The 12,983-nt window shown below is 44.6% G+C and overlaps 1 protein-coding gene across 3 annotated transcripts in view; it reads left to right on the forward strand.

Moving 5' to 3' along the window:
- The first annotated feature begins 492 nt into the window (after positions 1–492).
- The window catches only part of BCLAF3 (BCLAF1 and THRAP3 family member 3), a 35,687-nt gene continuing 23,196 nt past the window's right edge, over positions 493–12,983 (forward strand). For 2 of the 3 annotated variants that reach the window (XR_012996873.1, XM_076356584.1), the window contains exons 1-4: positions 493–600; positions 9,001–9,074; positions 11,066–11,644; positions 11,989–12,654. Coding sequence is in view for 1 of the 3 variants with exons in the window: in XM_076356584.1 (XP_076212699.1) it covers positions 9,034–9,074; positions 11,066–11,644; positions 11,989–12,654 (1,286 nt within the window). In the remaining 2 variants the exon portion in view is untranslated. Of the gene's footprint in view, positions 601–1,305; positions 1,409–9,000; positions 9,075–11,065; positions 11,645–11,988; positions 12,655–12,983 lie in introns of those variants that run through there. The other variant, XR_012996877.1, reaches the window with a different exon arrangement.

The following is a 12,983-nucleotide window of genomic DNA, read 5'->3' on the forward strand; positions in this document are numbered from 1 at the left end:
GAGACCGGCCGAAGGGCCTGCCCCGCTCCCGCCGCCCTTGGCCCCGCGTAGGAGCCGGCAGCCGCTCTCCGGGGCTGGCTGGAGGGTCCCGGGAGGGGCCGGGTGGGAAGCGTCACGGGAGGGGTCTGCTTTTCACAGGGCTTCTCAGCTGAGGGGCTCCTCAGAGCTCTGAGTACCCCCCAGGCAGGGCCGGGGCACCCGGACCTCTCCGCGCTGCCGCGGCCGGGAACGAGTGGCCGGCACGGAGCTGCCGGCGCCTCCCCCCGACAGCGCCCGGCCCGGGCTGTCGCACGGCGGCTGCGAGGGAGGCGGCACCGGGGCGAGAGGCCGCGGAGCAGCCGCGAGGGGAGGGGGAGGGGGAGGGGGAGGCGCCGCCGCCCGGCCCCTCCGGCCCCTCCCGCCCCTCCTCTTCCGGGGCGCCCGCCCTCCGCCCGCCCTTTCTCTCCGCCGCGCCCGTGGGGAGCAGCTGTGGCCGGCGCGGCCCGCCGGGACCCGCCCCGCCTCCTCGCCGGGCACCTGCTCGGGGCGGAGCGGCGGCGGTGGCGGCCGGAGGAGCGGCGGGAGGCGGCGGCGGCGGCTCCGGAAGCGGCCCCGCTGGCGGTGAGTGCGGGGGCGGGCGGCGGCCCGAGCGGCGGCGGCCGCCCCACGGCCTCGGTGGGGCCTGGGCAGGCCCGGCGCGGGGGGATGGCGGGGCGGCGGCCTGGGGCCTGGGCCGTGCCGCGGGCGGGGTAAGGTGGAGCGGGAGCCAGAGCCGGGTGCTCGGAGCCCGGGGGCCGCGGCGGCGGCGGTCATTGTCCCTGTCAGCGCCGCCTGCGCGCGCGGCGCCGGACGGGCTTATCCCCCGCCCCGGCGGCCGGGAAGGAGCGGGCCGGGCCGGGGTGCGCGAAGCTCCGCCGTCCCCCGCTGCGCCCATGGGAGGGCCTGCCGGCCTACCCGGCCCGGGGGCGACGGGGAGGCGGGTGGGAGGCGCCGCTTTCGTCGCCCGCGCTGACCCGGGAGGTGTTGGCCGGCGCAGCGGGTGCTGCGGGGACAGGAGGTCAGCGGGGATTCTGCTGAACCCATCTTGGATCTGCCGATGCCTCGGTAGCCCGGAGCAGCGGCATCCGTAACCTGCCTCTCCCCGTGTTTGTGCCTGCCCGCGTATGTTTGTATATATGCGTATGCACATCAGTGCGTGTGTGTTTTGCGGTAGGATGCATGTAGCTCAAGCATTCAGCGAGGTTTGGGAGGGCCAGGAACAAAGCATGGGGCAGGGGTGACAAGAGGTGCCGTGGGGCTGTCAGCACCGTGCCCCCCGTGTCTTGACGGTTCCAGAAAATCCATGTTGCTGTGAACCCGCTGGGTGAGCAGCACAGCGGAGCTGAGGTCGCTGCTTGCTGTTACTGTAAGGACAGCGTTTTCCTCAGAGGTGAGCAAGACATAAATACCTGCAGACCCTGTTCCTAGTAATTTATATGTTGTCACGTACAGATTTATGCCAGTTAGTGTGTTTATAATAAAGCAGTACAGGTTTTGGATAGCAGTCATATCTTAGTTTCAGTGTGGCTTTGGTTTAGCTTAATATGTTTCCAGGATTGAGTCAAACCAAAGCAAGATGAATTGGTGCTGGTTTGACCAAATCTGTGTTTTCTGATACTTCTTCGGTTGGTTTAGCTGATTATGCGCAATTATTCATACACATCTGAGGGGGCAGTAATGTCTCAGGAAGAATCAGTGATAGCAGTCTCCTCACTTGGCTCAACTCTATCCAGAACAGCAACACCTAATTTTTATTGCAGTTCTTAAATGCCCCAGGTCACTTGCAAATAAAGCTTAGGTTCCTGAATTACAAGGGTTTAAAACAAAGGCTACTCAAATTGCTGAGAGATTTTAATTACCTGCTTACCTTGTGTGTTTGTGGGCCTCAAGGAAAAGTGAATCTTTTGTGCAAGTTTTGCTGGGTGTGGACGGCTGGAGGAAGAGCATGGAAGAGGACGCCATGTAGGGAGGGGAAGAAATTTGCAAAAGGCATGGAAGGAGCTCTGGTGACGGAAGCCACGTTGTGGCAGGCTGTGAGACACAGGGCTGGGCAGAGAGGGGCAGAGAACATGGATGACTAAGTCTTTCCCCTTGTTATAATCTTTCCACTCTGAAGGACTAATCAGAAGCCATGAGGATTTTTCTGTTGTTTTTTTTTTTTAATAGTGGTGTTGATGAGGTGAGCTGAAATTAATTAACTTCCTTTAGAGGCACACCCTGTTATCCTGATAAACAGCTGTCTGTCTTAATGAGTGTCCATGCATTCCTCCACATCTGCCTTCAGCAAAATAACTGGTATTTCTGCCACTGCTTTTGTAAGAGTGATCAAACCAACTCTCCTTCTGCCTGCGCTGTGATGAGATGGGCTTGATTTCAGTGCAGTCTTGCCTTGTGGGTGTTCACCTGTCAGGAGGTAATGTAGGCTGGGTTGGTGTCGCAGCAAGCTGGCGATCAATGTGGTTGCACACAGATAGGTTTGCTTTTCCTCTCAGGTGGCAGCAGGCGCTCGCTGTCTGTGGGGAAGGGAGGAAACGTGCTGGGAGTCTTCCAGCTCATTTCTCCAGTGTGGCTGGGGAAGGCGGCCCGGACTTCCCAGCTTTCTGGCAGCGCTGCTGTGTGGCGTTGTCCATTCTGAATAAATAAGGGGTTTCTTTTGGTTTTCTGGTGTTTTTGTGACTTAAGGTGAAAAAACAAAGGCCTCCATTACGGCTTGTACATGTTGGAGAGCTTTCAGTAGGCAGGAAGTTGTGGTGGTTTGTCTCTAAGGCTATGATAGCAGTGGATTTAACAGAAAGGCAGAAGTGGCTGGGGATGGTGCTGTGACATTTAAGGCTCTGTAATAGACGTGTGTTAAAGGTCTCTAACTCAATGTGTTACAGAAATGGCTTGCCAATGTGTTTATAGGTTGTGCTTTGTGTGTTAAAAAAAAAAAAAGTGTTTATTTTAGAGTGAAATACCTAAATTATGTGATACAGATTTATCATGCTCAGTCTTTCCAAGTTGGGATTGTAATCTATTTTTCTGCAAAGGTGAGGCATCGCCTGCTAATTAGTGTCATCAAATGGGTTAGTTTTAAACGAGAGCACACTGAGCTTAAGTTACATGCTCAGTAGATCTACTCGGTTATTTTTATTCTTTTGCTCAAATACGCAGGGGCAAGGGAATACTTTCTGTGTATCCCAAGGAATTGTTTAAAATCTGTTTAGTGGTCCATTAACAAGTACTGTATGCTTCAGCTAGGCCTGTACTGTCTGTAATAGGTCTTCATCCTACTGGGAGTGTAAGGGGGAACTATAATTTTTATTTATTTTTTTATATATCTATGAAGATAGATAGATATTCTGTATAGCAAGCAGAGGGGAGTGATGCCTGCGTGCTGCCCCTGCACAGGACGGTTACCTTGCTAGCATGAGGCCTGGTTGTCTGTTAACGATCCTTGGTATTGGGATACAACCTGTGTAAAGTTTGCCTTTCCCAGCTTGTGCCAAAGAAAAAGGTTAAAGCTGAGAAGGAGGACAAAAAGTTCTCTAAAGCCGCAGTGGCTGCAGTTTCGGGAGGCCAGAGGGGTGCTCCTGATGCCAGGGAGACTCTATTTCTCAGCATGCAAACTGGAGTGTCAGAGCTCACCTCGCTCAGATTGTGGCATGTTTGGCAGGAATGTGGGCTTGTGGTGATGCCTCCCACCATCGCTGCCCACCATTCCCAGTCGCTCTGCCACAGCTGCTTGGGGAGATGCTGTGGACCAGATCAGGAAATTTGGTAAACATAGCATGGGATAAAAAAAGAGAGAGAGTAAGAAAGGAAAGGGGTGGGGGGGGAGGAATAGCCCTGTCATCTCCCCGATGGTGTCATCTCCAGGCTGTTGCCAGTGCAACTGGAGCTGCAGTAGTCTGGAGGTGCCACCAGACCTGCTACAAAATACTTCGGAGATTCAAAGCATAACCTTGGAGATGTGGAAGGTGCTCTGAGAGTGACAAAAACCCAGGAGAAGGGGTCTGTAATCAAAAAGAGCACTCACTGAATATCGGGGAGCCGTGAGGAAACTGAGGATGGAAATTTGGATCTTGGTCATTTGCATTGATCCATTACCTGCTGTGTTGTCTAGAAGAGTGAATGGTTTAGAAATCCCTCAGTGGAGTTTCATTTGCCTTAGCCAGGGTGTGTGTGTCCTTCAGTTAAACAGCTGTTCTAGCTCATAGTTTTCAAACCTGTCACATATGTCCTGCCCTGAGGCGATGTGTCTTGAGTTCGGAGTCACTTCCATGGGCTGGCAGAGCTGTAACTCTGCTCTGGGCACCTCTCTAGTGCTGGGGCAGCAATGATGGAGCATGGGGCAGGGTTGCACTGCACACGTCGTGACATCCTTCTTCCAGCCCCTGCAGGGTTGGGGATGGTGGATGAAGGTGCCAATTGGGAGCTGTGGTTTTGAGGTTGAAGGTGTTTAGTAGAAAAATCGGGGATAAATGGGTGCATGCATGGCCTAGCGCAGCACTGGGAGCCTCTGCCTGTGGTGATGGTACCCAAGCCAGTCTGAGAAGGGCTGAAGGGGATGTGAAGTCCTGTTGCAGGTTCAGAAATGTTCAGGCTGGTTTGCTGGGAGGTGTTTCTCTGTTCTTACGTTCTTTCCTGGGCATTTGCTGTTGGAGGTGATAAGATTTGCCTGGAAGCTGAATGGGCAAGAACATGCTAGGCTTTGTGTCCTGCTTGGACAATGGCTGGGGTGGGAGCTGTGCGGGACAGCCTTTGAATTGGCTATTATAACTTATCTAGTACAAAAGTTGCCAGTTCTATACTTTTCATTTGAGGATAGGATAAATGGCTTCCTGTATTACAGGCTTCAAGATCTTTACTTTTTTTTTTTAGTCTGGATTGCAGCTGAGCTTTTAATTTGATTGTATTTCTGTCAAATACTTGGCTATCTTAGTGTTGAGACTGTCAATTCCTGGTTTCTCTTTCTTGACAGACGCTGCAGCAACACACGCTTTGGTGTGTCCCTCGCAGCTTTCAGTTGATCCCTGCCTACAAGGCAGTCAAATGAAAAGCTTGCAGATGCTCCTTATCTTTTTGGGCAAAGTGAGAGAATAGTGAGCTGGGTAGTTTTTGCAGAGAGGGTCGGTGTCTGTCTCCCTGTCTGCTGTGTGACCCAGCCTATGAGAGACTTGCTTATCCCTTCCTCCTCTGAAAGATTTGGGAGGCAGTGGCAATGGCGGTTGGGCAATCCCTTACAAAGGGGTGAGGAATGACATCTCCCTTCACTACAGGTGAAATGGCAGTTGAAGAGCAGCTCTTTGATGGTGAGCACTACTACTATTGACCTGCCCTTTGCGTGTCCTGCATAGGGTTTCTTCCATCATCTGTTGTGGATGATGGAGGGCACCCAAAAGGCATGTAAAGCAGTCCACGTATTTATGGTCTGCTTACAGGAGAGTTAACTACTTCTACCCAGTCTGTGCTCTATCTGCAAGGTTTTAGCTGGTTGGGGCTTGCTGGTGTGGGGCTCTTTGCATTAGGAAGAGCTCCAGTTCCCTTCCATTCAGCTAGACGACCGCAGTCATTTGTGATTTCTTGATTTCATGCTGGAGAAAATCAAGGAGACTGAAGATTGTTCTGTTCAGAAGAGCAAGTTGTTAAAAATTTATAGCCTTTCTGAAAGAACGTGTGTTCAGGCTGGCACATCCCATACAATTTCTGGTCATTTTCCAGTTACTTCTCTCAAGATACTCCTTTCAGGTTTGTAGTAGATAGATACTACAAGAATTTTGTACTTGTGAAAGCACTGATCTCTCAAGGGTAGAATCAAAGGAGAGCTGGCAGCAGGCTTGAGGCCGTTTCTCCTGAGAGGGAAGTTGACTGATTTCAATTCCAGAAGTCAAGGAAAAGAAAATAAAAGGTGGGGTTCCCATTAATATTTAAAAACTATCTAAGCACAGTTACTGATAACTCCTCCAGTGAGTCATTTATTGTTGTAACACAACAAATGCAAGCAGCACCATGAACCTAATAATATTCCTTCCTAGTGGGGGGGGGGGGGGGGAAGTTCTTCATGTTTTCATAGTGATAGCATCCCATAAAATAAAGCCGGGGGACTTGGCGAAATTCAGAACCCAGAGCATAGCAGGTCCTGGCACCTCTGCTCCAACATGACCTGGCCTTTCAGAAGCACCTGGATGGCTGACTTGGGAACCGTAGGGCCTTCACTTGATTCAAGTAATTCTGCTATAGACAGGCTTGCTACCCAGGACCATCCTACAAAAAGCTTACTTTTTGGTATGGAACCATATTACTAGTCTAGGTGAGATGATTTAAACGTGAATTTAGCAATGTGCTTACAAATTCTGTATAGATTAATTTGTGATTCTGGTGTTACATTGGGAGTCTTGATTGGGGTCGAGTGTCTGCTGCCTTCGTATGCTGCGTATTGCATCTTGAATCTCGCTGTGAGGAAGTCATTTGCGTGGGTCACTTTTTAGGAGGCGCATTGAAACAAATGAACACTTTATTTCCACTAAAAAAAAAGAGTGTCTTAATTGGAAATTACAGTAGAAAATACAGTAGTATCTTTATCCTAAGGCAAGATCTAGGACATGCTGTCGCAATCCTTCTCACGCTTTTAGTACGATTGTTTAGCCAGTCTTGAAAGAATAAGGAATCTCTCGTTATGTATGTTCAGTTTCTAGCTTGATGGGTCTGTGATGAGAGATCCTGGCAGATCAGGTTCTGTACGATGGTTGGGTGGGGTTTAATGGTACTTTTGTCTTTTTGGTGTTTACATAATCACTTGAAAATGAAGGATAAAGTTCAGAACTGAAGGGAAGATGGAAAGAATTTGAATGGCATATAAAACTGTCACTTTTTAAAGTTTACAAGAAGAGAGGGTAGTAGTGAATATTTGAAGCTTGTGGGACATGCACCTCTTTGAAATGTTAGCCGTGGGTGTGGTTTTTTGTTTCTGAAATACTGTTCAGTTTGGTAAGGTGTGTTTTTATGGGTGAAAAATAGGAAAGTATTTTGGTCACCATATTGCTTTTATTTGAAAAATAATATTTAATATGAGTACTGCCATTGGAGCATCATATTTAACTTTGGCTAGTATGATCTTCGAGTAAGCAAAGGGCCTGAAGTTAATTCATGCTATGCAGTCCTCAGACATGCATTTAGGATCTAAGAGGCAATGCTAACTTCATATTTGAAAGTTCAGGGAACAAAGACTATACGTTGTCTTTGGGGTACTTTGGGGTTGTTCGGGGGTTTTTTTGCTTCACTATCCTTTGCAATACTTCTTGCAACTTCATGCCTCGTCACATGGAAAGATTCATTGCGGAGCAAATACTCTCATGGTAAACAGGAGACTTTTGAGATTTTAAAAAATAAATTCAGGAGGGTTTTCTCCAGAACTAAGCTATTGCTATGTCTTGCAAATAATTGTCCGGTTAGCTTATGGTGCAGCTTAATGAGCAGGAAGTGAATGTTTCCAGAATCATTCTGAAATGTAGTAGATGGCTTGTCTAATGTCCACCTGTGGTGGTAGGCATCAGAAGTATGCTGTACGTTCTCCTCTAAGATACTGCTGTTTTAGCCATGAGCTAATCATACAAAAAATCAGATGTAGCAAGGGGTAGTATTTTATTTGACCAATTAGTGTGACTGGGGGCAGGGGGGAGCGAGGCACTGGGTCAGGCATGTGGGTGCACACTACTTCTCCAGGTTCCTTACATGCCTTAAAGTTTGCTGTTGTTTTCTCCCCTTTCAATTTTAGTTGGTCAGGTAAAAGATTTAGTTAAAGAAATGATTCAAGCACTGGGAGTGTCAAAAAGGCAATACTTGGCCAGTCCAGACTAGTTTTATGTCTCCATGAGTGTCTCTGAGCAAATACTTACAGAAAATACCAGAGCACGTATAGAGTAACATTGACCAGGGCATATTCTTCCAGTTTCAAGTGACTGTTTGTTCATTAATTTCAGAGCTGTTGATGGATCTGGTTTTGGATCTATTTATATTTCTGGCCTTTACAGCATCTTGTGGTAATTAGGAGCTGTAGGCAGGGTTATGTGGTCCAAATTCCAACTTTTAACCAGTTACCTGATAATTTCACTCTGCTTTAATCCTTGTGTTTGCTAAATAATGAATAATCATTCCATTCCTATTCACCAGTCACGTTACTGGTGAGTTTGTATATCCTTCCATCACTTGTTTTCCAAGTTTCTAGTATCTTTTTGCAAAGAGGAGCAAGAAGGGTAGATTCCACTGATATTTTTCTCATTCTTCCATAGCTTTTATGAGAAGGGATGCCCAGAGCTACTTCCAGGATTCGAGAGCAGTGCTTTCTGTCACAGTGCATCCATTGTATATTTAAATGTGTGTCGAGGTAGTAGGTTCTTAACAAGTTAAGTATAAAAATGAGAAGTGATCTTTTGTACATGGTTTTATTTGGATGATACAGCAGTTAAGACTTGATGGAGCAGTTAAAGCTTACAGGAGGCCTGTAACCATGTAAAAATATCAGTGTACATTACAAATTTGAAGTTCGGTATATATGAAGTTCAGAATATAACTTTATACAAAAGCATTTTTCTTCGTAAGCTTGATTTTTAAAGCTGGCTATCCCTCCCCTCCCTATCATCTATAGTATTCAATACATACTAACAATTAACAGCACTTTTTTCAGTCGCTGCAGCTTGCTTGTGAGATTATTAACATTTAAAAACAGTGAATAGGCAGCTTTACAAAATGGAGAGAAAAAGGGAGCAATGGTCAAACATTTCAATCTTTATAAAGAAAATAAGCTGTGTTCTAAGATTATCAATTAGGAAAAAAGTTACTTGCCTTACAATGGGAATTAGCGGTAGATGTAAAATATCCTAAAAAATATGCCTCACCCCAACCTTGAAGCATCTAATACTACCCTTGTTAAAAACAACTGTCCTTGTTGCAATTTGTAGTGTGATTCCATTATCAGACTAGTAAACTGTATCATTTTTACAGCTTTAAGAAACTCATATAAACACGTGAGAGAAGATGACAAGATCTAGATCAAGATCACCACGATGGAAACCAAGGTAAATATTTATCTATAACTTGTGTTCTGAAATGTAGCTCTATATAAGGATTTATAATTAGGACTTAAAACTTGCATGAAAGAAAGAAAATTACGTCCAGAATTGCAATTTGTAAAGTGTATTTTATAAATTATAATTTGTTTTCCAAACTGAACACCTTCTGCAATTTTTTCCCAACTTGCAATTTTATTATTATGATATTTTTTTTTAAGCTGGAGGTGTTAAGTTTTTGCTGTCTGCCAAGAACCCTGTTCAACTTGCATGTTTCGGGACTTGGAACTACCTTGAGCACAAAATCCAAGCACCAAACTAGTTAAGGTTATTTTTACTCAAGCACCACCTGGTGCACTTAATGTCTGTAACTCACTCCTGTTTTGCCTCTTGGTCTACAGGGAGGGCCAGATCAACTGTTAAAATACTTAGTTCAAACACCTCAGGCTTTCTGAGCTGTTGGGGCTGATCCGCAAATTGATCTTTAGCACAGTTAGATATGCCTTACAGCATAACGCGAACTGAAAACATGGGAGTCAGTGCTGCTCTTTTTGGACACTAGCCTAGTAGCATGTGTCATTGATGTTTGTCACCAGAATAACATCCAGGTTACTTCACGCTGTTAGTTACCTGCCTAATTTTTAGGACTTGCAATACAGATTTGAAGTGTTAAAACTAGGAGGCTGGAATCCAATTTTAAGCTTTCAAGAGCCTGAAACTACTTTTCTGCTGGTTTTGGGTTGTTTTTCTAAACAGAAAAGTTGTGATGACCAAGACCAAGGGAGTTTTTTGGATAACACAGAAAAATGTGTGTGGGCTTTTGTTTGTTTGTTTTTCAAGAGAGAAATCCTATCTACTTCCATAGTAAAGTGATAGCTGTGAATGTCCTTTGAGTGAAGGGCAGGGAGGAATGCCCCAGCTCTCATTAAAATGCAAGCCTTAACTAGAACATCATGGGGCGGCAGCAGCAGTATGGATGCTATTGGAAGTTAGCCATTATAATTTTATGAAGATCTGTCATTCTGAGTTTGAACTCATTTGCAGAAATGGAGCTAATAGTTATGCCAAATTGTACATTTACAATATGTGTACAAAGGAAGTTACTTCCTTGAATTTTTTCAACTTACATTTTTCTATGTTTTTATTAAAGAATGTATCGAGAGTGTACTGTGAATACTGGAATACAAGCAGAACTGTTATGTCTGGGATTACTTGCTGGTTCTTGCTAGTGGCTTGTGCTGTTTTTTCTTTATTTAGGAGATTTTGTCTGAAAGAACTCTTAACAGGTTGCTTTCATTTTTGTAACTAGGTGAAAATGCAAAGCTGAGAGTGATGCAATTGAGTGGATCTTAGCAAATGAATGCTTTAATAGCAAAAGCTGCAATAAGTGTGGAAGTGCATATGTATACATGTACACACAATTATACAAAAAGACAAAAACATCTTTTTCAAACTCGGTCTGTTCTGTAGGAAAAAGCCTACCTGTGTGGCATTTTAAATAGGATATTTTATAATGTTTTCAATCTGTTTTTGGGGTGGTTTTGACATGCAAAGAAAACCTGAAAAGGCTTTTTCTTTTTTTTTTGTAGTGGTTCTTTATATGCTTTTTTCCTTTCCCTTTTTTCTCTTGGCACTGAAAAAGATAGGGAATGCTTGAGAAGTGTGAAAATGTGTATAACAGTTGCTTTCAGTGTAGTGGCAACTTCATATATATGAAATTATTTTTAGTTTTAAATGAAAAAATTCAAAGAGAAAAATGATTGACTTACTAGTATTTTGAGTGGGTATTCTTACTGTGAAAACTTTCAACAAAGTAAAAGTAAGCTTGATACTCTAGCCAGGCAAACGATACTTTGAATATCTTGGCTTGTTTTTTAATTTTTTTACCAGTTGATTAAAACCGTGTACTAAACTATACTTCCTTAGGGAATAGATGTTCTCATTAAGAGGTTGATTTAATTTTATGGGACTACTCAAAGTGGATTTTATTTTTGCCTTAGGTCCTTATCTCCGACATTTAGGAGTCCAGAGCACCATAGGCAAAGGCATGCTCATATTAATTATGACTGTGAATATAAAAGCTTTCGTAAGGACCCAAAGAAACCTATGCCTTGGAGAACAGAAGATGAAAAATACGGACAAAGCAATTCCAGGTTTGCACCTCATGGAAATAACCACCAGAGAATATATGAACGTAGATCACCTTCACCAAACCTGAAAAGAATTCCCATGGAAGATACTTACAGTCATAAGCCCTATAGAACACATTCATCTGAAAGAACTGAAAGCAATAGGAGATGCCAGTTACCACCAAAATACTCGGAAATACCATATAAAGAGCATGATCGTCCGTTTTACCAACACAAAATGGAAGAAAGATACATGTTTGAGCACTACAAAGTCACTGGAAATGAAAAAGGAATGAAACCTTTTCATAGACCGTTAGGGGCTTCATGTAAACTTGAAAGAAAATGGCATGAAGATGACTTGAGGCACCAGAGGTTACATGAAGAGAAGTACGGTCAGTCACCCAGAAGAGTTTCTGATGAATTTACGGCAAGGAGCTCTTTACAGAAGAGGTATAGGAATAAAATAATTAAAACCTGGGTATTGTGGTGTAAAGCCTCAAGTGAAAGTCTGTTTTCATTATAGTTGAAGATATCCACCTTGAAACACGTTGGCCACTTTGTAGTTTTAATTATGGGCGACTGGTAGTAGTGAAGTATTTGTCTTTTAAGTAAATCGTATTGATGGCTAGAGTATGAAAGGATAATATTTCCCTCTTAAGAGCCCCTGCACATCTGTACCTTGGCGTGAGGGATTGTGGGTTAACTTGCCACGCATTCTGCTGTCCAACATTCTGCACATATAAGTTCTCGCTTTCTTCTCTAGTGCAAGTGTAAATTGCTTTATGTCAACACAGGTATCCTGAAGATCACGATTACAGAGAATATGGGCACACGTCTAAAAGGGCTAAAGAAATGGAGAGGTATGACGGTGGAGAAGTAGCAAGAAATTCCAAGTGGAAGCAAGAACGTTCTTTTCCACCCTACCAAGAAAAGGAGGAGCAAAGAAATCTGGGTGCCCAGTCCCACCGATCGGCTGAAAGGGAGTACTCGGAGGGTTTTGTCACAAAGATAGCCTATGAGTACAGTCACAAACGACGCAGGCATCCGGATGGGGAAAAGGCTTTTTCAGATGATAGAGCTCAGAAGTATGTGAAGCAGGAAGACCAGAAATACGGTTCTTCTAAGGGTGCCCGGAACAGCAAAGAGTTAGATTACTTTAGTGGTGGAAGAGCGAGATGGACTGAAGAAGGACATGTCGAAGTACCTGTTAAATATAGTTCAAAGAAGGGCTGCGATGCTTGTATTAACTCTTCCAAAATGGATGTTGATCTGAGATCTTTTAAAAACAAACCGAAGGAAAGAGTAAGGAAAGAAGGGGAATTCAGGAAAAAAGTAGATTCCTCCGATAGCCAGCATGATTCAAGTCATACTGTTTCAGATGTGAAAATGTCAGATGTCAACTGTAGGAGGGAACGTCTCACAATCAAAGTGGATATGAAGAAAATGGTGACCAAGTACAGGTACTGGTTTCCCCTCACCTCTTATTCTTTCTTCCTGTCTCTTTACAGTTTATGAATATTGGAGGAAAGCATGGTTTCTTTAAGTGGTAACCAGGACAAACTAAGGTTGTACCTTTTTAATTTTATTTCATTTAAAATGTTAACTTGCCCGGACTGGAAATTTACAGCCTACTTCTATTAAAAAACAATCAATCCCCCCCCCCCAGTTCATTTCCTGGAGATGTAGTAGGAAGTAGAAAGAGCAGATATGCCTGATACAAACCTGTAGTTAAAAGCTGCTTATCATAAGTAAATGTGTTACTTTTATTTAAAAAAAAAAACAACAAACC

Source organism: Aptenodytes patagonicus, chromosome 1 (assembly GCF_965638725.1).
Source record: "Aptenodytes patagonicus chromosome 1, bAptPat1.pri.cur, whole genome shotgun sequence".
Classification (NCBI taxonomy): domain Eukaryota; kingdom Metazoa; phylum Chordata; class Aves; order Sphenisciformes; family Spheniscidae; genus Aptenodytes; species Aptenodytes patagonicus.